Here is a 23,195-nt window from a genome sequence, read left to right as displayed (position 1 = left end):
TGAACTTTAAATGTGTCATATGCATTTATGTTTTGCTATTCCATGAAGGATAAGCTGAATACCACTTTCCTATGTTTTCTCTATGCTAAAAAAGAAACAGTTGCTTTCAGTGCACTATTATTCATAATATTTTGTTTGAGTTACTTTTTATGTTGTAACATAGTTCCTGAGTTCTATTGTTAGAATTATATCTATCATGCCTATGTTTAGAGTACTTCGATCTCACCTTACAATGATTTTACAATAACTTGATCAAGATTGTGTTGGCTGCATGTCACCTCAAAAATTATTTTTGTTATCACTTACCTACTCGAGGAGAGCAGGAGTTAAGTTTGAGGATGCTGATACGTTGCAAACGTATCTATAATTTTTGATGCTCTATGCTTGTTTTAGACCAATTGTTATATGTTTTGTTTACACCTCGCGGCATTTTTTATGCTTTTTCTGGAACTAACCGATTAACAAGATGTCACAGTGCCAGTTCCTATTTTCTGCTGTTTTTGTATTTCAGAAAATTAGTTTTGAAAATATTCTTGGAATTGGACGAAACAAAAGCCGAAGTTCCTAATTTGCTGTCACGAAGATGGGGGAGGGCAGGCGCGGCTCCCCGGCCACGCCTAGGTGTGGTGTGGGCCCCCGGGCGCCCACCGACATCGCCCCTTTGCCTATAAATTGACATCCTCGGGAAAAACCTAAAGACCCGAGCCTCCATCCACGAAAAGTTCCATAGCCGCCACCATCGTCGACCCTAGTTCGGGAGAGTTTTGAAGCTCTTCTCGGCACCCTTCCGGAGAGGGAGATCATCACCGGAGGCCTCTTCATCACCATGCCCGCCTCCGAAATGATGCGTGAGTAGTTCATCTTTAGACTACGGGTCCATAGCAGTAGCTAGATGGCTATCTTCTCCTCCTTATGCTTCATGTTTAGATCTTGTGAGCTGCCTAACATGATCAATATCATATTTATGTAATGCTACATGGTGTGTTTGCTAGGATCTGATGAATATTGAGTATTATGATTCAGTTGATTGTTGATCTGCTTTATATGTTATTTGTGATCTTGCATGCTCTCCGTTGCTACTAGATGCTCTGGCCAAGTATGTGCTTGTGACTTCAAGAGGGAGTATTTATGCTCGATAGTGGGTTCATGCCTCTAGAAATCTGGGAGAGTGACAATAACTCCTAAGGTTGTAGATGTGCTATTGCTAGTAGGGAGAAAACAACAATGCTTTATCGAAGGATAATTTTATTGTTTACTTTACACACTTTACGTAATGCAATAATATGTTGCTTGCAACTTAATATCCAATGTTCGGATGATATCCTGAGGGTGGATTATTATTCATAGATGCAGTTGGATTACGGTCTATGAATCTTTTTGTAATGCCCAAATAAATCTTAGTAATCATCTTGTCATGCATGGTCTTTATTCTGTCAATTGCCCAGCTGTGTAATTTGTTTACCCAACATGTTATTTATCTTTATGGAGAGACACCTCTAGTGAACTGTGGACCCCGATCCTTTGTTTTACACTGATAAAACTATCTACTGCAAATACTTGTTCTGTTTCCTTACTGCAAGCACTATTCTCTTTATTTCACTGCAACAAATATTTCTTTCCACACTATACATCTAATCATTTGTTTTCAGCAAAACCACTGAGATTTACAACCTCACTGTAAGTTGAGGCAAAGTAGTTTGGTTGTGTTGTGTGCAGGTTCCACGTTGTTGCTGACACCGGTAGTGACAAGGTATCGACTTGTCAATGCCTACAAGTTGTAGACTAGGGTTTTGTTGGAAGTAGAGGGCAAGTAGATCTCGAGGGTTTCAGCCGGAAAAGTACTCGACTGCTATGAAAACTAGGGTTGTGTTGACAATGATTCGATGCTTTCTTTGTCCCTCGACCCCCCTTATATAGGAGGCGGAGCCGAGGGTTTCGTATTACACAAGTTTACAGACTCCGGGAGACTCTTTGAGTTTGACCCGTAAAGTTACAAATCTCTTTATTCCTAATACAATTCTATCTTTCCTTATCAACAACTAATTGGGCTTCCGGGCTTCATATTCTTCGACTCGTGGGCCTTCAGTAAACCCCGGGTACCATCTTCGGTAGGCCCATCGGGGATGCCTATGTCAGTAGCCCCCGAGATTTTGCTTGAATCGGAGAATCAGGGAAAATCTCCAACTTTACAATTACCATATGATTTCTTTTGAATTAACACATAACGCTAACAAATCAGTCGTATATTGTACAGGGATAACGGTTATTGGGGCTAGTTCATCTGACGGATCAGGTACTAGTTAACTGCTCTTGTGGCAATCCGCAAAATCCTACTTCAAAATCATGTCCCTGGACATGATCTCGGGATACTGGCGTAATTCGACATGTACCGCTTAAGGTCTTACCAGATGCCGAATTCCAGTCATGTTTTATCGGGTACCTAACGCGTCCGTTAGGATTTTTCTTCGCATCTGCTGATACGGAAAAAGTAGAGAAGCGCCGTCAGAGGCGGTGCCACGCCGCACAGGATGGATCCCGGGGACTTACCTTCGCAGAGTTTTGCGGCATTCAGAGATTAAGTCACGACTGAGGTGCTCTGCGAATATATTGTCGAGGACCTTTTTCGGCTGCTGGAATGGCACATTTATTCGAGTCACCGGATGACTTGTGTACTTTTTATCTTGTCTTCCCGATGGGAGTATATGTCGAGTTATTTGTATAACTCGAAATATACTCTTTCATACCTTTCATACTTTCATCGGGCACGCGAACAACATTCCCGATGGGAGTAGCCCCCGAGGCTACAGCCAAGTACTTGTACTTGGTTGTAGGCTCACCGTTTTTAACATCTTTGTCGCTATATTGTCCCCTTCTCAAACTCTTCAGCTTTATCGGGTGCGCGACCAGCGCTCCCGATGGGAGTAGCCCCCGAGGCTACAGTCAAGCATTTATACTTGGCGGTAGGCTCAACTTTTCTTTACTGACGAAGAAATCTATATTTTATCATCCGCGTTTACCTCTTATCAGAAGTATAGACAATACTTCTGACAAGAGTAGCCCCCGAGCATATGAACAAATACTGTGTATTTGATCATAGGCTCTCATCTTTTACTTTATTGTGCTGCCCGAAGTTTCCCTGTCGATACTTTTGACGAAACTCTTTACAAAGTAGCGCCCGAGCATTTGAACAAAAACTTGTATTTGGTCAATAGCTCTCGAGATTATCAGTATTCCTTTCTGTCGCCAATCTTCATAACACCGCAGCCGAGATTTTTCCTTTGTAGAGTGACATCAGTGCTGACGATAGCCACGACCACTGTATCGGGAAAACGCGAGTTCTGTCCTGTCACTGACCTGTGGACCCAAAGTCTGCGGCACTTTGACACGTTACGCAAGTGGGGGACACACGTCCTCCGCTTTTTCTGGCACGCGCACTATAGCGCATGTCCAGTTCCTTCATAGTGAAAATACGTTTTTACCCCTTGAGCCACGTGTTAAGCATCAAGTCCATTCTCATACCATCCGATGGTGCGACGTTTCGGCTAGCTTTCTATAAATACGCATCTTCTTCTTCCTTGAATCCCCTTCGCTGCACCGCGCTCATATCTCCTTCTGCCAAAATCTCCACTGCAACCACAAAAACTCCAGCGCTCACGCACTGCCCTACTTCCTCCAACGCCATTGTTGATGCCACCACGGTCAAGACTCACAAGGCACAACACTCCCGAAGCGAATATGGCGGCGCAAGATCTGGGAGCCTCGGAGTGGGAGAGATCCAAGATCTCGAATCAGGACATCAACCTGATGAAAAAGCTCGGCCTGATGAAGAAGAAGGACGCGCTGCGCTTCCCCAGCGAGGAGAGCTACCCGTCGCCCCCTATGGAATATCGGGTTAGCTTCGTTGACCACCTCATTCGCGGCCTCTCTGCTCCTATCCATGATTTTCTTCGTGGATTGCTTTTCGTGTACGGGTTGCAGCTTCATCAGCTGACTCCCAACTCCATCCTCCACGTTTCTATTTTTATCACCCTTTGCGAGTGCTTCCTCGGGACCCAACCTAATTGGGCTCTGTGGAAGCGCATCTTCTGCCTCCGCCGCAATGGCTCCCACAACATTGCCTACAACATAGGTGGTGTTGTTATTTGCGTCCGCCCTGATGTCGAATATTTCGACGTCAAATTCCCCGACTCGGTCCAAGGGTGGCGCAAAAGATGGTTATACGTCCGCGAGGAATGTCCCGACTCGCTGGAATACAACATCGCCCCCTTTGACGGTAGCGCAAAAATTCTCCGCCGCCGATCCTGGGATGTAGAGGCCACCGAAGAAGAGAAAACGGCGACAGAAGCGTTGATGACCCGTATCCACGAGCTCCAGAATACCCGCGGCAAAGAGCTGTCGGGTATCCAAATTACGCCGTATTTCCTTAGGATCAGGGTGCAGCCTCTGCAGGCTCGCAATAACCCTCTTTGGATGTATGCTGGCGACGAAGACGTGGACCGCCTCTCGAAGGATCTTTAGGTAAAAGATCTGGAAAGGCTTGTCCGAAAAATTTCCTCGCTGAGCAAAAAGGACGCCATTCCAACCTCGTGTCGCGTGGAGCCGTACAGCGGCGCCAACGCCCTCCCCAAGGTGAACTATCTTTGTCCTCCCGAAGTTTAGCATTGTCGACTACTATTTTGCTGAATTCATTGGTGTAACTTATCGTCGATATATCTTTTTGTCCTGTAGAAACACCAAGTTCTATATTCTCTTCCTCCCCTACCTGAAGGCGGGGAAGTCGAGGAACGGACCGTCATTACCGACGACAACCAGGGTACTTCTCGCCCTGAGAGTGAAGTTGCGGGTTCTCACAAATCCGCGGCTTCCTCTGAAAGAGAAGCTGAATCCGAGGCTTCCGAGTCTTCGCGTTCTCTCCCTTCAGCTGCTTCCCCGAAGAACAAGAGGAAAAGGGAGGATGTCGAAGATTCCGGCACCTCCAAACCGGGTAAATCCCCTGTCGAGGAGACTTCACTCGAAGAAGACGGGAAAGCCTTCAACCCTTACGACGATGCCCTCGTTAGCTCGTAAGTCTATGCCGTCTTTTGTATTTGCTATATTGCTTTTTGAGTGTTCTTCTACTATTTTTGATGCATAGTGGCGACGAAGAAGAAGATCCCATTGTTAATGTGACTGCTCCCACAAGCACGTCACATACCTTGGTGCTTTCCGAAACTCGCCCTACTACAGAAGAAACCTCGCCTCCTCAGCGGGTCATAGGGAACCTGACTCCTGCCGGCAACCCCCGTGCCTCTTCGCCGAAGAGAGCGAGGGTTGAACTTGGCGAAGAACCCAGCCTCCTGACTGGGAGTTCGTCGACTCCCTCTATGTACGATGTAAGGACCCTTACCCCTCACTTTTTCACTGTCAAACTTTTCTCCTTTCTGGCCTTCTCATCCCTTTTTCTTTTTTCAGCCTCTGATGAAGGAATTTATTCGTCTTGGTACTCAATTTATTGGGTACCGCGACCATGCTAATAGTTTGAAAGGTATTCCTCTTCTCTCTTCCTTGTCGAACAAATTTTCCTTTGCTACTTTGTTGTGACATTTGTCATTGTCTTTTGCCAGAGGCTCTCGCCATAGCTAATAAGCGTGCCGATGATCTTGCTCTCGAGCTGGCGAAGAGCGAAAAAGCTCGCGAAAAGGCTGAACTAGACGCTACCTCGGTTGGGAGTCTTCGAAAGAGACTCCATGAAGCTGAAAATGCCTTAAGCGAGCACACAGCCCAACAATTCGCTCATGAGGGTGATATTGCCGCCCGCTTGGAGTCGCAGAATCGACGCTTTGTTAGTAAGTACACCAGTTACTTTTCTCGAGTTGTCTCCAATATTAATGTTTACGTATACTTGTTGATAACCCGGAATTTGCTTCAGCAGGGAAAATGAGCCAGGAGTTTGAACTTGAAAAGCCCGACGATGACCGTCTCCTGGACGCCCTTTCTCTCCTCGAAATTTATGGGGATGAGATGTGCCGCAGCGTCTCTGATGCCAAGGCAGCATTTTCACGGCTTTTTCCCTACTTCTTCCCGAAAACAGAACAGCCCGACACCTTCGCTGCGCTTACCAAGTGCTTCATTCCCAAAGAGGATCTTGGGCTAGCTCTTCGGCAAGAGAATCTGAAGATTGGCGTTGAAGGCACCATCGCTTTGGTTGCCGAGAGCCAACAAAGCGTTGACTGGGCGAAGGTTGGTGACGTGAAGAAGATGGAGACAAAGAGATGGCAGTCTTTGATTAAGGCTGCCAAGCTGAGCTCGAAGAAAATCCTCTCCTTCCTCGGATACAAACCAACTCCTTCCCCTAGTTCTGCAAAGTCGGAGGTCAAGTAGACCATCTTGTCCATGCTTTTTCTTTTTTCTTCCTCTTTTGTTGCTGTTGCCGTAGTAGCTTTTGCGACAGCTTATCATTGGTTCACTAGGAACCCTCTATTTTGTAATACTTTTGTAAATATCGAAATGAATCAATGGAAAGCTAGTTTGCCAAGTTATCGATGTCGATATTTTATTTCCAGTTGGTTTTTGACAACTATACCGCAGCTCCTCGTTCCTCAAATGCATTGCCCGCTTCTTCCGTTTCGAGGAAAACTTCCGCTGATAATCTCAACGAAGATTCTTCGAGTGCTGACCCAGGACAGGATTTGAACGAACTGCGACAACAACTACAAGCGATGAAGAAACAAGCACTTGTAATAATGGAACAATCTTGGAAGTCATCCGGGAAAGAGAAACTGGCTCTTCAACAGGCCCAGGAAGCCTTAGCTTTAAAAGAGACTGCTGTCGCTGAAGCTGTGCAGGCTACTTCTCGAGAGGATTATATGTTTCAATTGATGACTGACGCCAGCCTGGATATGGCGGGTATGCTTCCCCATCTTAAAATTCTTCTATGTTATGTTGCTTGCTTATTGTCTCTGACTATGATACTTCTGTCGAATAGGTCCCTTTTTGGATGCTGCCGCAGAAGACCAGCGGGTTGACGTGAGATCAAACGTACTTATCAAGCTTGCTCTGGATCATGGCTCCGACTTTTGGGCTATACCTGACCGTACCCGATAAATCGTCAGATTCCAAGACCGCGCAGGCCAGGTCCGGCAGTACCTTGAATTCTGCACCAAAACGTTGGCCATGGTCTATAATGCCATGTTCCCTCGAAATATTCAACCCAAGACACTTCCTGAGCTGATGAAGAAATTCAAAAATGCTCGGCAAATCCATGGTTTTGTGAAAGCCCAGTTGATAGCTGGCGCCAGATTTGCCCTGATTATGCTGCAGATCTGTCACTCGAAAATGGAGATGACCAAGGTTGTTGAAGCTGTCCATGCCAAGTTGAAGAAGCGACGGAGGTTCGTTGACAAAATAAATGACAGGGTGACCCCAGTAGCCGATGAAATGATCGATGATCTCCTTCGGATGGATGTTGACTTCTTCATGGAGGGCCATTATGCTAATTTCATGGGTGCGTCTGCCGACGAGGACAGAGTGAACATAGATGACCTGATGGATCGTGAATAAGAGTTTGCTTTTTTCTTGCCGAAATTGTTCCTTGTCTATTTTTTCCTTGTCGTGAATAAGAGTAACAGGACCCTGTATAGTGTAAACACTATCTATGTTGTAAAATAACTTGTCTATTTTTTCCTTCCTTCTAGCCCCCGAGCGTTTCGTTGGCTATTATTTTTACTGGTTTGCGAGGTGTTTTAGACCAAGGCAAATAACTTTATTGATTGTATATTGTAAAGATTTTGTGTGTGTATATTGTGTTTGCGGGTGCAAGCCCCCGAGCCTGTCGAAGACAAAGATGTATATCATCAATATCTTTACTATATTGCAGCACCGCGAGTCCGCCTCATTAAAAACCTTCCAGCCCCACTCGGTGCCCTGAAAGGAAAAGAGTGCGTCTGAAAACTCGCGGGCATTTCAGTACATTGTATGTTTACATAGAGGACTATATTTTGACTTAGGCGTAGAAACGCCTAAGCTGCGCCACGTTCCAGGGATTTGGCTCGTCGATCCCTGTCTTCTTGTCCTTTATCCTATATGCTCCTCCTTCAATTACTTCTGTGACGATGTACGGGCCTATCCATGGCGACTCGAGTTTTTCATGGCTGTTTTGCGTAAGCCGAAGAACCAGGTCGCCTACCTAAAAAGACCTTGGTCGCAAACATCGACTGTGGTAGTTTTTCATATCTTGTTGGTACTTGGTGACCCTTGACAATACCTCGTCTCGAGCTTCATCGAGTGCATCAACATCGTCTTCCAGTGCCTTTCTCGAGGTTTCTTCATTGAATTCCGCCACTCTCGGGGAATTGTGTTCTATTTCTATCGGCAGCACTGCCTCAACTCTGTGGACCAGAAAGAACGGAGTTTCTTGTGTCGCTGTATTTGGTGTTGTTAGTATACTCCATAGCACGCTAGGCAACTCCTCTGGCCAGGTATGTCGAGCTTTTTCCAATGGTGTTAGCAGGCGCTTCTTGATGCCATTGCAGATAATGCCATTTGCTTTTTCGACCTGACCATTGGTTTGCGGGTGCGCCACCGAGGAAAATTGTAACTTGATGGCTACCTCTGTGCAGTATGCCTTGAACTCTTTGGATGTGAAGTTGCTGCCGTTGTCTGTGACTATGCTATGAGGAACTCCGAACCGAAAAACAATGCTCTTGATGAACTTGATTGCTGATGCTGCATCTAGTGAGTTTATCGGCTTCGCCTCGATCCACTTTGTGAACTTATCGACAGCTACGAGCATATACTCGTATCCTCCTGGCCACGCCTTGTGTAGTTTTCCCACCATATCAAGACCCCATTAAGCAAAGGGCCATGACAATGGTATTGGCATCAATTCTGCTGCCGGAGAATGGGGTTTCGCGGCAAACCTTTGACAGGCATCACAAGTACGTACTATGTCCTTTGCATCTTCGATTGCTGTTAGCCAATAAAATCCTGCTCTGAGAACCTTGGCTGCTATGGCTCGGACTCTCGATATGCTCCTCTTATAAAGCTCGCCCTTGACCACGGTGAAGGCTTTGGATCGTCGAATAACTCGCCTTGCTTCTACTGGATCCTCGGGTATTTCTTTCCTTAGGATATACGCGATGTAAACCTGCATCCAAGGAACTTGCAATACCATCACCTCATGCGATTCCTCGTCATCTCCTGACGCACTTGCTTCTAACATGGCTAAATCCCCCGAGTCTTTCTCAACCTTCTCCTTTTTCTTTGTCTGTTTCTTTGCCTTAGTCGACCTTTCACTTATCTCCTCCCAAAATACTCCGGGTGGTATGGCTAAACACTGCGACCCGATGTTTGCCAGAACGTCAGCTTCATCATTGATGAGTCTACTGATATGATTTACTTTGCACCCGTCAAAGAGCTTCTCGAGTTCATTATATACCTCCTTGTATGCTATCATACTATCATTGACTGTGTCGCATTGGTTCATCACATGTTGAGCCACCAATTGGGAGTCACCAATTTTTTTAATCGGGTCGCACCGCAAGCTTTCGCCATCTTCATCCCATGTATCAACGCTTCATATTCTGCCTCATTATTAGATGCGTTAGGAAACGTCATCCGCAGTACATATTTCAGCTTGTCTCCTTGAGGTGATACTAGTATCACGCCTGCTCCAGCTCCTTCTAACCTCTTGGACCCGTCGAAGTTCATAGTCCAGGTTCTCGATAGATCAGGGGGGTCCCGTATTTTGCAACTCCATCCACTCTGCGACGAAGTCCGGTAAAATATGCGATTTTATTGCTTTTCTTTTTTCATATGTGATGTCCCGAGGGGAGAGCTCTATTCCCCAAAGGGAGACACGACCCGTAGCTTCAGGGTTGTTCAGTATATTGGACAGAGGCGCCTCATTGACCACTATAATCGGATGTGCCGAAAAATAGTGACGCAATTTTCTTGCAGTTGTAAATACTCCATATGCTAACTTTTGGTACTGCGGGTACCGCTGTTTTGAAGGCGATAAAACTTCGTTGATGAAGTATACCGGTCGCTGAACTCCATGGAGCTTTCCTTCTTCCTCTCGCTCCACCACAAGCACTGTGCTGACCACCTGAGGTGTGGCCGCGATATACAATAGGAGAGGTTCCTTTTCCTTGGGCGCCACCAGTATTGGCGGTGTCGAGATTGTACGTTTGAGATCTTCGAAGGCTCTGTCTGCTTCTTCGTTCCACTCGAACTTTTATCCCTGTTTGATCAAAGCATAGAACGACAACGCCCTTTCTCCCAACCTGGCGACGAATCTGCTCAAAGCTGCGACTCGCCCAGTTAGCTGTTGTGTTTCTTTGAGTTTTGTTGGTTTCCTCATCGTCACGATGGCTTGAATTTTCTCCGGGTTGGCCTCGATCCCTCTTGCTGATACCAAAAACCCGAGAAGTTCTCCCGCAGGAACACCGAAGGAGCACTTTGTCGGGTTCAGCTTGAGGCAGAATTTGTCGAGATTGTCAAAAGTTTCTCTGAGATCATCGATCAAAGTTGATCCTTTCTTTGTTGTTATGACAAAATCGTCAATGTACACTTGAACGTTCTTGCCAATATGTGTGGCGAGACACTTTTGCATCATCCGATGATATGTTGCTCCCGCGTTTGTTAACCCGAAAGGCATTGTTCTGTAGCAGAACACGCCATAGGGTGTTATGAAAGCTGTTTTGACTTCATCTTCTTCTTTTAGTCGAATCTGGTTGTAACCAGAATATGCGTCCAAGAAGGAAAGACGTTCACAGCCTGCCGTGGAGTCGATAATTTGATCGATCCTCGGGAGGGGAAAGTGATCCTTTCGGACAATGTTTATTGAGACACGTGAAGTCAACGCACATGCGAAGGACCTCAGTGTTTTTCTTCGGGACCAACACTGGGTTAGCTACCCACGTGGCTTCTGTATGTATCTCTTTGATAAATCCAGCTTCTCTGAGTCGATTAATCTCTGATAGCATAGCTTTGCGGTTTGGTTCTGAGAAACGCCGCAAAGGTTGTCTGATTGGCCTGGCAGATGGATCCAAGTTAAGGGGGTGCTCGGCAAATTCCCTGGGTACTCCTGGCATGTCTGCTGGACACCATGCAAAGATTTCCCAGCGCTCACGGAGGAACTCGACGAGCGCGCTTTCCTATGTGAGGTCCATGTTTGTTGCGATAGCTGTCGTCTTCTTGGGATCCATCGGGTGAATCTGTACTTCCTTTGAATTTTTGGTTGTATCAAAGGTTGGCTCCCTTAGCGGCCTCCCTCCATCTGGCAACACATCATAATCAGTTGTGAGCCTTGACGCCATGTACTCTGCCTGCATCCCGAAAGTTTCTGACAACCGATGAAAATCCTTGTCGCATTTATCCGCTAGCGCAAAACTGTCCTTTACTGTAATTGGGCCTCTGGGTCCCGGGAGTCTCCATAACAAGTATGTGTAATGTGGTACCGCCATAAACCTGGCATACGCGGGTCGTCCCAGTAGAGCATGGTACTGTGATGGGAAATCCACGACTTCAAACTCCAACCTTTCTATCCTGTAGTTTTCTCGAGTTTCAAACTGAACGTCGAGATTGATCTTCCCTAGCGGATAAATTGGCTTGTCTGGTGTGATGCCATGGAAACGTGTGTCGGTTGGTTTTAAGTTCGCCAAGGATATGTTCATCTTACTCAATGTATCTGCGTACATGAGGTTTAAACTGCTGCCTCCATCTATAAATACTCGCGAGACGTCGAATCCTGCGATCACCGCTGGTAAGATCAAAGCTGATTGCCCTGGTCGAGGGACTTGCTGCGGGTGATCCGCTATGGTGAAGCCAATATCCTGTCCCGACCAATTCAAGTACTCAATTGTTGGTGGAGGCATCTTCTCTGCCATAAAGACCTACCGCGAAATTACTTTTTGAGCTCTGTTGGATGGCCTGGCCTTCTGAATCATCGACATCGCGCCGTTGGTGTTAATATAAGGAGGCGGGTGTGGTGTTGCCGCTATTTGTAACTGGTGTCGATTTTCGTCTGTGATCGCGGGAGGAGGTGGAAGGTGGATCTCACTCCTTGGCCCCTGAGGGTTCCTGTTTGCTGCTTGTGCGTTGGCATGTCCCGCAAATCTGTTCAGCGCCTGGAAAGTTCGACAATCCTTCTGCAAATGTCCCGACTACCTTTTCCCATTGCTGTCGAGATAGAAGTGCATCTGACATGGTCCGTTCATCATATCTTTGGGAGATATGTATGGCCTCTGGAACCTTGGACCATTATTTTGCCTGTTAGGGCGCGGACTATCCCTGTAGTCGCTACGCTGTTCTCCACTTTTTTGATAATCATCTCGATTATTATTTCCGCTATTTCCTCGGAAGCCAGCCGATATTTGGTCGGGACCGTCATAGTCGGAGTATTGGCGAGAAAATCTTCGTCTATTTTGAATGCTTCGATTATTCTCCTCAGGCGACCTATGCCATTTATTATGAACAGCATCTTCTCCATCAGCCCAGCGATTCGCTATTTCCATCAATGCTGCTATGGTTTTTGGGTTAGTCCTTCCCAAGTCCTCGATGAAATCTTTTCTTCGGATTCCAGCGACAAAAGCATCTATCGCCCTCTCGTCAGATATGTTTTCTGCCGAGTTTTTGATGATGTTCCACCTCTGGATGTACATCCTCATCTACTCATCATACTTCTGTCGACAAGCTCGCAATTGTTCTATTGACGCAGGTTTCTTGCATGTTGATAGGAAATTCTTCACGAACATATCCTCAAGGGTCTCCCAGCTGTCGATGGATCCAGGTGGTAGCTTCTTGATCCATGATCGTGCTGCACCACTCAAATACACTTGGATGCTCCGCATGGCAGTTGCTTTGGTTCCACCTGTCAACTTCACTGTTTCCAAGTAGTCGACTAGCCAATCCTCCGGATCTTGCAAACCATCGAACTTCTTGTAGTTGTCGGGTAATTTGAAACCAGACGGTACCCGCGTTTTGCGAACTCATCGAGTAAAACAGGGGAGTCCGCACATCTCCTCCTCGTCAACTTCTGGTGACTGCCGACGTTCCCTCCTTTCTTGACGCGCCCTGTCGACCCGCGCCTGTGTCGTTGTATCTCTTGCCGATGTTCTCGGGGGATCCTGAACCACCACTGTATGTCTTGCGGCACCTTCGGGAGGTGTGCTTGTTCCTGCAAACGCTGTCCCCATGACTCCGACTCCTGCCATGGCCATGTTATACAATGCCTCTCTTGGATCTCCTGGGGGTGGCCTGTTCGCCAGTATGAAGGCCTGTGTTGCCATGTATCCAGCTTCCGGTGTTTTGGGAATAATGTTTCCTCTTGTGTCTATTGACATAAAAGACATGTCGAGGTTCTGGATCAGATTCTCCCTTTCGGCTTCAGGTATGTTCCGCAGCCGCGATCTTCCCCTATTTTGAGCGTCTCTGTGATTATCTTCCGAAGTTCCTGACTGCCGACTCAACTCAGCTCGTCGCCTACTTGACGCGGAAGCGGCGGCTTTTCTTCTCTCGAGCTTAATTCTCTGTTTTTCAAGTTCTCGACCAGCACGGGCAAGTTTATATTGGTACGCTTGCAGTTCTTCAGCTGTTGCAGTTGTACTCATCGGCACTGTGCCATCCATAGCTCTTGCCGCTCTGTCCCAAGCTTCTTGCGGGAGTTGCACCCTTAGTCGCGGTGTAGGTCCGACATACTTGGTGCCCAAACCTCGCATGAGATCAGCGGGATCGACGTATGGATTTCCCACATCATCGAAAGCCTCTGACGTCTCCTCAGGGTGACTTGCTTCTCCAATTACATAAACTTGATGATATTTTGAAGTTGTATCTTTGCTGGGATTGGTGACACCGTCGTATATATCGGTGAAGACCTCCCGAACAGAAGTAGATCTATCGATGAAGTTGTAGCTGTCGACAGTGTCTGAGTCGCTGCTTATATTGGAGTCCGCAAACGACTCGAAGGACATGCCGCCGAAGATCTTGACGAGTTTTCCGCTCGTTGACGATTTGTCGAAGCGCGGCGACGAGATTTCCTCGGCGTCGATCTTGAACGATGACGATGATCCCAAAAAATCGGAATCGGCCGCCGATGATCCCGACGAAACCGGAACCTCGTGACGATGCGACCCTTCTTTTCCGACGCGGAAGTGGAACCTCCCGAACGTCATCTCCATAGGCTCCTCCAGATACGCACAGTGTTGCAAAAGGCGACGCCTAGGAGACGCTTACTCACGCTTAAGCACTAGGCGATGGACAAACGCCTCGCCTAGGACATAAGAGAAAGTCTAGGCACGACAACCATGAAATTGTCTTCCCCATGAAGAAATCATGACATATTTCACTGTCGAGACATATGGGCCATATTCTAATGGTAGTTGATAGTAATTACTATTTAATATGCTCTAGATTAATGTATATTCACATATGATAACCTATTTACACACTTTATAATACAAACTATATGCCCGCCTAGGACGCTTAAGCACCGCCTAGGCACTAGGCGAATGCCAATCACCTCGCTTACGTCTAGCGCTTTTTCCAACCTTGGATACGCATATGCATGCATCCACACGGGAGGGTGGGTGAGGAACAAAATCGACTAGATCAGTTTCGATCCGTTTACCTCTGTCCATTGCATTGCTTCCCACCGAAGATGTCGACGATGTTGAGTGTGCCATCGAGATCAGATCCTTGTCGCCTCTAATCCCCACAGACGGCGCCAATTGACAAGGTATCGACTTGTCAATCCCTACAAGTTGTAGACTAGGGTTTTGTTGGGAGTAGAGGGCAAGTAGATCTCGAGGGTTTCAGCCGGAAAAGTACTCGACTGCTATGAAAACTAGGGTTGTGTTGACAATGATTCGATGCTTTCTTTGTCCCTCGACTCCCCCTTATATAGGAGGCGGAGCCGAGGGTTTCGTATTACACAAGTTTACAGACTCCGGGAGACTCTTTGAGTTCGACCCGTAAAGTTACAAATCTCTTTATTCCTAATACAATTCTATCTTTCCTTATCAACAACTAATTGGGCTTCCGGGCTTCATATTCTTCGACTCGTGGGCCTTCAGTAAACCCCGGGTACCATCTTCGGCAGGCCCATCGGGGATGCCTATGTCAGGTAGTGCACCCTGCCAAAGTCAGCCAGCAACAACCTTCAGAAGTGATTTCTTTCTCCTACTGGTCGATTAAACCTTGGTTTCTTTTTCTGTGGGAAAATTTGCTGCTGTGTTCATCATACATTCCTCTTGGAGTTTCCCAACTGCATTACTTTACACAACATCACCGACATCCAAGGTGGGTGACATGGGTATGCCATATCGGGTCTTTGACCTTGGCGTCCCTGGTACAAAGTCCATGAAGGAATAGAGAAAAGCCTATGAAGAAATATATACGAAGTCAAAGATAACGACGCTATGTAAATTAGGAAAGCTAGGTCCATATCGGGTGAACCGACTTATGATGTAACACGACCTCAAGGTGGACTATGAGACCTAGCCCACTATATAAGGGCTAGGAGGAGCCACCAAGGGGGGACATATTCGATTAGACGCAACAGCCTGTAACCGTAAGTTCATATAATACAATCTCGGCGATAGCCTTGATCATATTTTTCGTCGGCTGCCTAGTTTATTTGACCGATTTGTTGATTCGCCAGTGTCTTCCTTCCTAGAAACCCAAGTCCATTATCATGGGCATTGACAAAGTTAACCCTTTGTCAGTGGGAGTACTTGTCTTTCAGCCAGAGAAGTCGATGGCAAAAGTGCCACCGAGGATTTACTCCAGGGATTGAAGTGGAGTGGCCGCCTCACCAGCCTCATCACAACTACAATTCTTCACTGCCGCACATGATACTCTACCTCGCACTCAACCAAACCTGACTAGAAGCTCGTGTACCGTCCAGCCTACTCCACTGCTTGTCACTGTAGCAAACAACAACAACACGACTAGCTAAAGCTGGAGCTCCACACACCATGGCCTTATTGTAGGAGACTCTTATATGCTCCACCTGGTCACGCCGAACTACAACCTCCACACATGGACATAGCCAGGAATGAATGTAACACAAGGGGGCAATTGCAAGTAAACTTTCTTGGATGGGGCATATAGTTAAATTTCCGTGATTTTGCATGTGAAGTCTACATATTAAGTAGGGGGGTTTAGATTTTTTTTTCCACCATGAGGAGGGCCATGGCCCAAGTCCGCCCCTTGTTGGCTCCGCCCCTGCCTCCAGAGCATCCGCGGGACAAAGAGGAATCCTAACCTGTGCCGGATCTAGCTGACCTCCTATGCGCAGCTCCAAGACACCGATATAACGTCAAACATAGAACAAAAGTCTAGCCTAGAACTACACAGGGAGGGGTCTCTCGCCAGTTTTGTCGCCGACCACCGCCAGAGAGGAGAGGTCTAGATCTGTTATGTCTCATCCCCTCTGTGAATATGGAATTCGGTTAGGTATGAAGCATGCACAAGCGTGTTGACAGGTGCATGCCTATTCGGTTCACCGAGCAAAAAATAATCTTCTGCCAAAACCGTTTTTAACTCGAACTCGATTCACGCAACACATGATGCACGTGGGGCGGCAAGCGGTGGATGAGGAAAAGCACGGGTGAACATCTCCTCTTTCTCCCTCACTTAGCGGAGTGAGAAGAGCAACCCTTATGAACTACTTCAACTTTCTCCCAGCTAGCAATATGAGACTAAACTTAGTTACTTATATTGTATAGGACTGTTGAGTAATGCCTCATGGAATTAGAGTTCGAATTGCAATAGCTAATTGCAGTTACAATCGTGTAGATGCAGTTATCAAATATGCACATAGATCCATCAAACTAAGCACATCCAGCAGATCTGCAATGGAGTTGGTACTAGTTGCAACTTTCTCCCAACTAGCAATATGAGACTAAACTTAGTTACTTATCACCCATCTCCTGTTGCAGGATCTCAACGATTGGTGTTTCGGAGGCCTGCCCTCATGAACGGTCGGACATGTAGTTGTTGGTATCAAAATGCCTAGAGAGTGATGCATAAAAAAACTTTGATCGCGCATGAGAGAGAAAGATAGAAAGAGTGGGGAGGTCTAGAATCTAGATCTGGTATGTCTCATTTTCTCTGTGACTATCGAAAGTCAGGTAGGTATCAAGCATGCCCAAGCGTGTTGACACGTACACGTCCACTCGGTGCACCGAGCAAAAATAATAATCTTCTGCCAAAGCCGTTTCTAACTCGTACTTATTCATGCAACACGTGCAATGCACGTGGCTATGTGAGTGGCAAAGGAGGAGAAGCACGCGTGAACATCTCCTCTTAGTACAGCGAGAAGCGCTGCCTTTATGAACCACTTTAAATTTCTCCCAACTAGCAATATAAGACTGAACTTAGTCACCCACCTACACCCCCTCCTCAGTTGCCAATTTGTACTCTATATAGACGGATCGAGTAATGCCTCATAGAATTAGAGTTCGAATTGCAATAGTTAATTGCAGTTACAATCGTGTAGCTGCAATTATCAGCTATGCGCAGAGATCCAGCTCAATCGATCCAAGAGACACCCATCATCTTTGCCGCGAACGCGTAACGATCCGCAGCCTCGTCGATCTGCCATCCACAGAACAAATATATGCAGCAGAGAGCGACTCATCAGGCACAAAACAAAATCAAGGCGAGAGAATGTGTGGAGAAGAAGAAGATTGTTTCGGTGCTAATCAGTAAGCTTGTACGTACGATTTTCTGCGTGGAGCGGCCGCAGCCGTGGCCGCTCTTGCGGTCGATCCGGGCGACGATCGGGTTCGTCTGCGGGCTCTGCTCCACGCTCCTGCACAGCACGTGTTGCATCGTCTGACGGATGAAACCGAGCAGATCGTCAGTCCGTGATACGGAAAACGGTCGATCTCAAGGAAACAGGAGGCTGTGCGTACCGCGAGGAATTTCAGAGTGTGCGACGGCACGACGCGATCGTCGTGGTCCGCCGTCAGCAGCATGGTGGGAGGGTACTGGTGGCGGTGATGGTCGCCGGCGGCACACTTCTCCCACGGCCGTCTCACGTTGTGCAGCGGGGAGTACCTGCATTGGCGGACATTGGAAGTAATTTGTGAGAACTACAGAAACAACAGAAGCGAGAGACCGTGTGTTTCGTCAGGTTAAGTAAACAGTCCCATACTTGATCAGCCACTGAAATTCTTCCTCTTTCTCAGAGCAGCCGAAATCACAAGTCCACGCACGACCTGGATACAGTTTTCATACGATGAGAACTTGAACAGGGGAACAGACATGACGTGATCTTCAGGACGAGACAGGCAAAACAACAAACCGATGGTGAACTTGTGGAACCGGAGCATGTCCATGACACCGACGTGAGCAAGAGCACACCCGAAAAGATCAGGTCGCTGCAACAGCAAAACAATCATTCTGCAGCATAAGCGATCGACCAATTTTTTTTTTGTTGCTGCAATGCAACAACGTGGAACAGACCAACAAAACTAACCTGGTTGATGCAGGCGGCCACCAGGAGCCCCCCGTTGCTGCCACCCTCGACGCAGAGCCGGCTCGGGATCGTGTAGCCCGCGGACACGAGGAACTCGCCGGCGGCGACGAAGTCGTCGAAGCAGTTCTGCTTGTTGGCGAGCGAGCCGGCCTTGTGCCAGCCTTCGCCGTACTCCCCGCCGCCCCGGATGTTGGCGATGCAGGCCACGAAGCCGAGGTTCCGCATGAGGACGACGCGGGCGGCGCTGAACTGCGGCGTCACGCTCATGCCGAACCCGCCGTAGCCGAAGAGCAGCGCCGGGTGCGACCCGTCGAGGTCGATGCCCTTCCTGGACACCACGAACATCGGGATCTTGGTGCCGTCCTTGCTCGGGTAGAACACCTGGAAAAACCAAGCAAGTTTAACTGAACTGCAAACAAGCAAGTTTAACTGAACTGCAAATACACCTGGAATCATATATTTTCATTCAGCTAAGCGAATGTACCTGCTTCGCTTCGAACTCCGTGCGATCGAAGCCTGGAACCGAGATTTCTCTGTAGATGCTCATCTCAGGAGCCCCACTGCTCAGATCACACCGGTAGACGATCCCCGGAGTAAGGAAGCTCGCGAACTCGACGAACACCTCGGAGTCGGCGCGCCTGCCGGAGATCCCGTTGACGCTGCCGATGTCGATCGGAATGTCATGTAACAACTCCCCGGTGCCCAAACTTCTCATCTGCAGCACATACTTGACGTCCGACAGGTAGTTCACCAGGAGCTTGTCCCCATGCACGGCGCAGGCCGACTCTAGCACGGCCTTGTCGTCTTCGGGCAAGACGTCGAACCACGACTGCGGGTCATCGACGTCGACCCGCGACAATTTATATCTTTGAGCGTCTTTGTTCGTGAGGATGGTGAACCGGGTGCCGTCGTTGGCGATGACTCCGTAGTAGGCCTCGAATTCGTCGACGAGCTTCACGAAGGGAAGCATTTCGTGGGTTCGGTTGAGGCCTGGTAGGCCGTGCGGCAGGGATGAGAGGTCGCAGTAGTAGAGCTTGTTCACCGGCTCTGAAGTTTCTGCGACTGACAGAAGCACGTACTGCAGCAGAGTAGCAAAAGATATCATCAGTCACAAAAGGAATATCTCTGATTCTCTGCTTCAGTCAACGTTAAGTTCAGTGTCTAATGTACCTTGCCGTCCTCTGTAACTTCAGGGGTGTATATGTACTTTGGATGTTCAGGGTCTTTCCAGCACAGCACGTCGTCAGACTGCTCGGTTCCGAGGAGATGGTAGTAGACCTCGTGGTTGAGGTTAACATCGGTCCTGATCCCAGAATCCGACGCGCCGTCGTCGTCCCTGCACACCAAAACCAGCAACGCCACACGAAGAATGAAGCACAAGATACTCCTCCATTTTGATCACACTTGTACTACAATCTGCAGCAACTTACTTTGGAGTTGGGAACCGCGAGTAGAAGAACCCCTCCCCGTCGCGCGTCCAAGCGACGCGCGAGAACTTCACCCAGGAGAGGGTGTCGGGCAGGAGGCGCCTGTCGCGGACGCGCATGACCCTGATGGTCACCCAGTCGCTGCCGCTGGCGCTGGTGCCGTAGGCCAGGTGCTCGGCGTCGTCGCTGACGCCGACCATGGACAGGGACACCGTGGCGTCGTCGCTGAGCGCGCTCGGGTCCAGCAGCACGTCGGGGTCGCCGCCCAGCCCGTGCTGGACGTAGAGGGCGGCATGGGGGAGGAGGCCCGGGTTGTGGAAGTAGAAGTAGCTGCCGGCGCGCTTGAAGGGGGCGCGGTGGCGCGGGTGGTCCAGCAGCGCCGTCAGCTGCCCGCGCAGGCGGCCGCGGTGGTCGCAGGTGGCCAGCACGGCGTCGGACACGGCCGCCTGCGCGCGGACGAACTCCTTCACCTCCTCCGACTCAAGGTCCTCCATCCTGCACGTACACAACGGCAACATGTGCGTCACTCACGGAATTTACACAACGTGCCGCCATCGCTACAAATATCATTGGCTCTATGCCTCTATCTAGGAAGGAAACTATCACTTCCTCTGTTTTTTAATTACAGTGTGTACTAACTACTCTATATAAAAAAATATCAGTATTTATAAATTATAATACTCCTTCCAACCCAAATTACTTGTCATAGATTTACGCAAAATATTGACAAAAATCTGGTGTAGGTAACTTGTGATAAGTAATTTGGATCAGAGCAGAGGGGTTGCAAAATTCACATAGTATGAAAAGATATTTCATGATAATTTTAATAATATTGTTTTTATATTGAAGATATTGGTACTTTATCAGTTCACTAATGTAAGATCTTTTTTTTTCATAAATGCATGTATTTAGTTGTGTTTTACTATGTAGGTTTACTCTTTTTTTTTTGTCTCTAGTCCATTCTAGAATATCTAAAATGGAAGGAGGGAGTAATAGTTTTTATGTTTGGTCAAACTTTGTAAATTTTAACTTGACTAAAGCCATATCGCAGGGTGTCGGACATAGTTTTAAAAACCGGACTGATGACTAAATCGGTGAGGCGACTGGTTCACCGTTTCGCTAGTTGGACCATCGGTTCATCTGGTTTGATGGTGATAAACCATTATTAATAATTAAAATGTAAGAACATTTCTGACCAAAATGACAATAAAAGGTATATATAGAGCATATTTCAATACGTAACAAAACAATTATGGTGAATCCATGTGGTATTGGGTGTTATGCGGTGCTATTTATTCGTAGGTAAAGGTTGTGGAATAAATTCCTTCCGTGGCATCTTTCTTTCTCAGTTTTTTGTTGTTTGGACCGTTGCCCTATTAAAAAAACTCGTGTGAGGTTGTCGGTTTAGTTTTTTCAACCGGTTCGGTTTTTTAAACTATGGTGTTAAGGTAATTGTGAAGGAATGAGTATTGTTCTTAAGTCTTAACAAACAATCTGTGTAAAAGCGTAAGAAGTGTGAGTTCTTATGTAGTAGATTAAAAAGTGCGGGTGTCGGCAGTTCTTCAGTCTACTGCATACAATCCAGAGAAGCACGTGGCGTACAGTGCAGATTACAGATAGATACAGGGGGCGCATGCGTGCCACGAGCTCTGTGTATTTGCTGCAATGCAACCACAGTGAAATGAATGAATGGAGCAGTGATCCTCTTCCGGCGTGGTGAATGCAATCAGCAAGTGCAATTACTGTAGTACCCAAGGATATTGCGTCTTCTAGTATAGCAGAAACTGTACTTTGTGTGCTAAAATGGCTGACCAAGTGCCTGTTCCTTGATCTAGAACCGTACTCCTTTCATGAAAACGAACTATACATTTTTTCCACAAATTTCGGCATTTTTAGATATACCTTAGCTGAAAACGTCAAACAGTCTGAATCTTAGATGTGCCAATCGACTGCTTCTGTCCGGTCTACATGTATCAAGTTGGCAAAGCTCATAGACGCAGAATGAAGGGAAGGACTAACATTTCCCTGGGCCGTAGGAAACATACATGCGGAAACGAGCATGCATATGTACTATGTAGTGTTCATCGAAGAAGAGAGCAAGCTAATACGAGATTCCCTGAAGAACGGAAGAATCAGGCGGCAAACATTCGAATCACTCACCATCTGTAGGGGTCCGGGACGAGAACTCCATGGTAGTCGTCCACAATGTCGCCGTCGCGGCGAGCCGGAGGGTACCCGAGCGGAGGCAGCGGCTCGTCGGCGGCGGCGAGGGAGCCCATGGCGATTGGTGAAGCAAATGCAGCGACCTAGGTTTGGTGGTGGTGCCTTGGCGGGTTGGTGCTAGTATTGAATGAAACTGAACTGTCGCAAGCGGAAGCTCAAAGAAGTCCTATGCACGAATGCACGATGACCACACAGCACGACACAAGTATAAATAGATAGTTTCAGGAACATTTATATATATATATAAACAGATAGAGTCATAGGGAAGAGAGTGTGTGCAGGATGTGATCACGTGGCGACCATTTTTCTCACTCCACAGGCAAAAAAGTTCGGCAACTTGCTACTATATTCAAACATAAATAAATACTAAGACAAAACACTTACCTAGGACAGAGTAGTATAAAGTTATTTTCGATAAGTGGGTGCTAGAACCAAGTTTCCTGCGAAGTTCGATTGCGTGACAGGCTGACAGCTATGCTGCGCACTTATACGAGTATGTGGGCAGGAAAAGAATCGATTTTTCGGCACTTTCGGAGTACATAAAAGGGGATATTTTCTGGCACCTACGGCGAAGAGCGTGCGGGAGTTGATAGAAATGGAGGTTGGATGTCGCCATGGAGATGTAAGGATGTTGCCATGGGCTGAGGACCAGCTAGTCGCTGTCAGCCTGTCACGCGCGAGGCACGCCTCTGACCAAACAGCTCTACCTTCTGGCTTCGCATTTACACATTTTTGGATCTCAGGGCATGTCCAGCGTCGCGATTTCGGACGCCCAAAAGTGGTCACGAGCGTCCGTTTACGTCGCTCCGCGGACATATTTTGTCCGCTCGTCCGTTTGCGTCTGGGTGTGCTCCCACCGGGGTGACCCATTTTTTTGAATTGCAACATAGTACAAACATTGAAAGTAGTACATAAAAATGCATAAAAACTATACAAAGTAGATCTATAGGCCTAGACTACTTGCTTCCTGACGGGCCGGCACCCTCGTTGCGTCGCTTCGTCGCCTGCTTCTCCGCGCCTCCCGCGCGGCCGCTATGGCTCGGTGCGCCGCCGCGTCCTCTTGCGAGCACTCGCTCCGGCCC

At 47.6% G+C, this 23,195-nt stretch overlaps 1 protein-coding gene across 1 annotated transcript; it reads right to left on the bottom strand.

The window, feature by feature from the left end:
• Positions 1-17,325: 17,325 nt before the first annotated feature.
• Positions 17,326-22,303, bottom strand: LOC124677851 (prolyl endopeptidase-like). The gene is made up of 10 exons (XM_047213800.1): positions 22,051-22,303; positions 19,894-20,385; positions 19,634-19,799; positions 18,948-19,541; positions 18,464-18,844; positions 18,290-18,365; positions 18,140-18,203; positions 17,898-18,042; positions 17,704-17,817; positions 17,326-17,577 (listed from the first exon to the last, which is right to left on the bottom strand). The coding sequence occupies exons 1-10, from the start codon at positions 22,167-22,169 to the stop codon at positions 17,512-17,514; spliced, it is 2,217 nt and encodes a 738-aa protein (XP_047069756.1). The 5' UTR covers positions 22,170-22,303; the 3' UTR covers positions 17,326-17,511.
• Between the last annotated feature and the right edge of the window lie 892 nt (positions 22,304-23,195).

This window comes from Lolium rigidum, chromosome 7, assembly GCF_022539505.1.
Source record: "Lolium rigidum isolate FL_2022 chromosome 7, APGP_CSIRO_Lrig_0.1, whole genome shotgun sequence".
Lineage (NCBI taxonomy): Eukaryota > Viridiplantae > Streptophyta > Magnoliopsida > Poales > Poaceae > Lolium > Lolium rigidum.
The sequence above is the reverse complement of the archived record's forward strand: the minus strand, read 5'-3'. Positions and strand labels throughout refer to the sequence as shown.

Bases quoted from the DNA above. Each gene is read 5' to 3' on its own strand.
- LOC124677851 (XM_047213800.1), bottom strand. From the start codon at position 22,169: ATGGGCTCCCTCGCCGCCGCCGACGAGCCGCTGCCTCCGCTCGGGTAC. The intron at 18,845-18,947 runs GTACATTCGCTT...TGGTTTTTCCAG, and splicing joins CGGAGTTCGAAGCGAAGCAG to GTGTTCTACCCGAGCAAGGA. The intron at 17,818-17,897 runs GTACGCACAGCC...TTCATCCGTCAG, and splicing joins ACACTCTGAAATTCCTCGCG to ACGATGCAACACGTGCTGTG.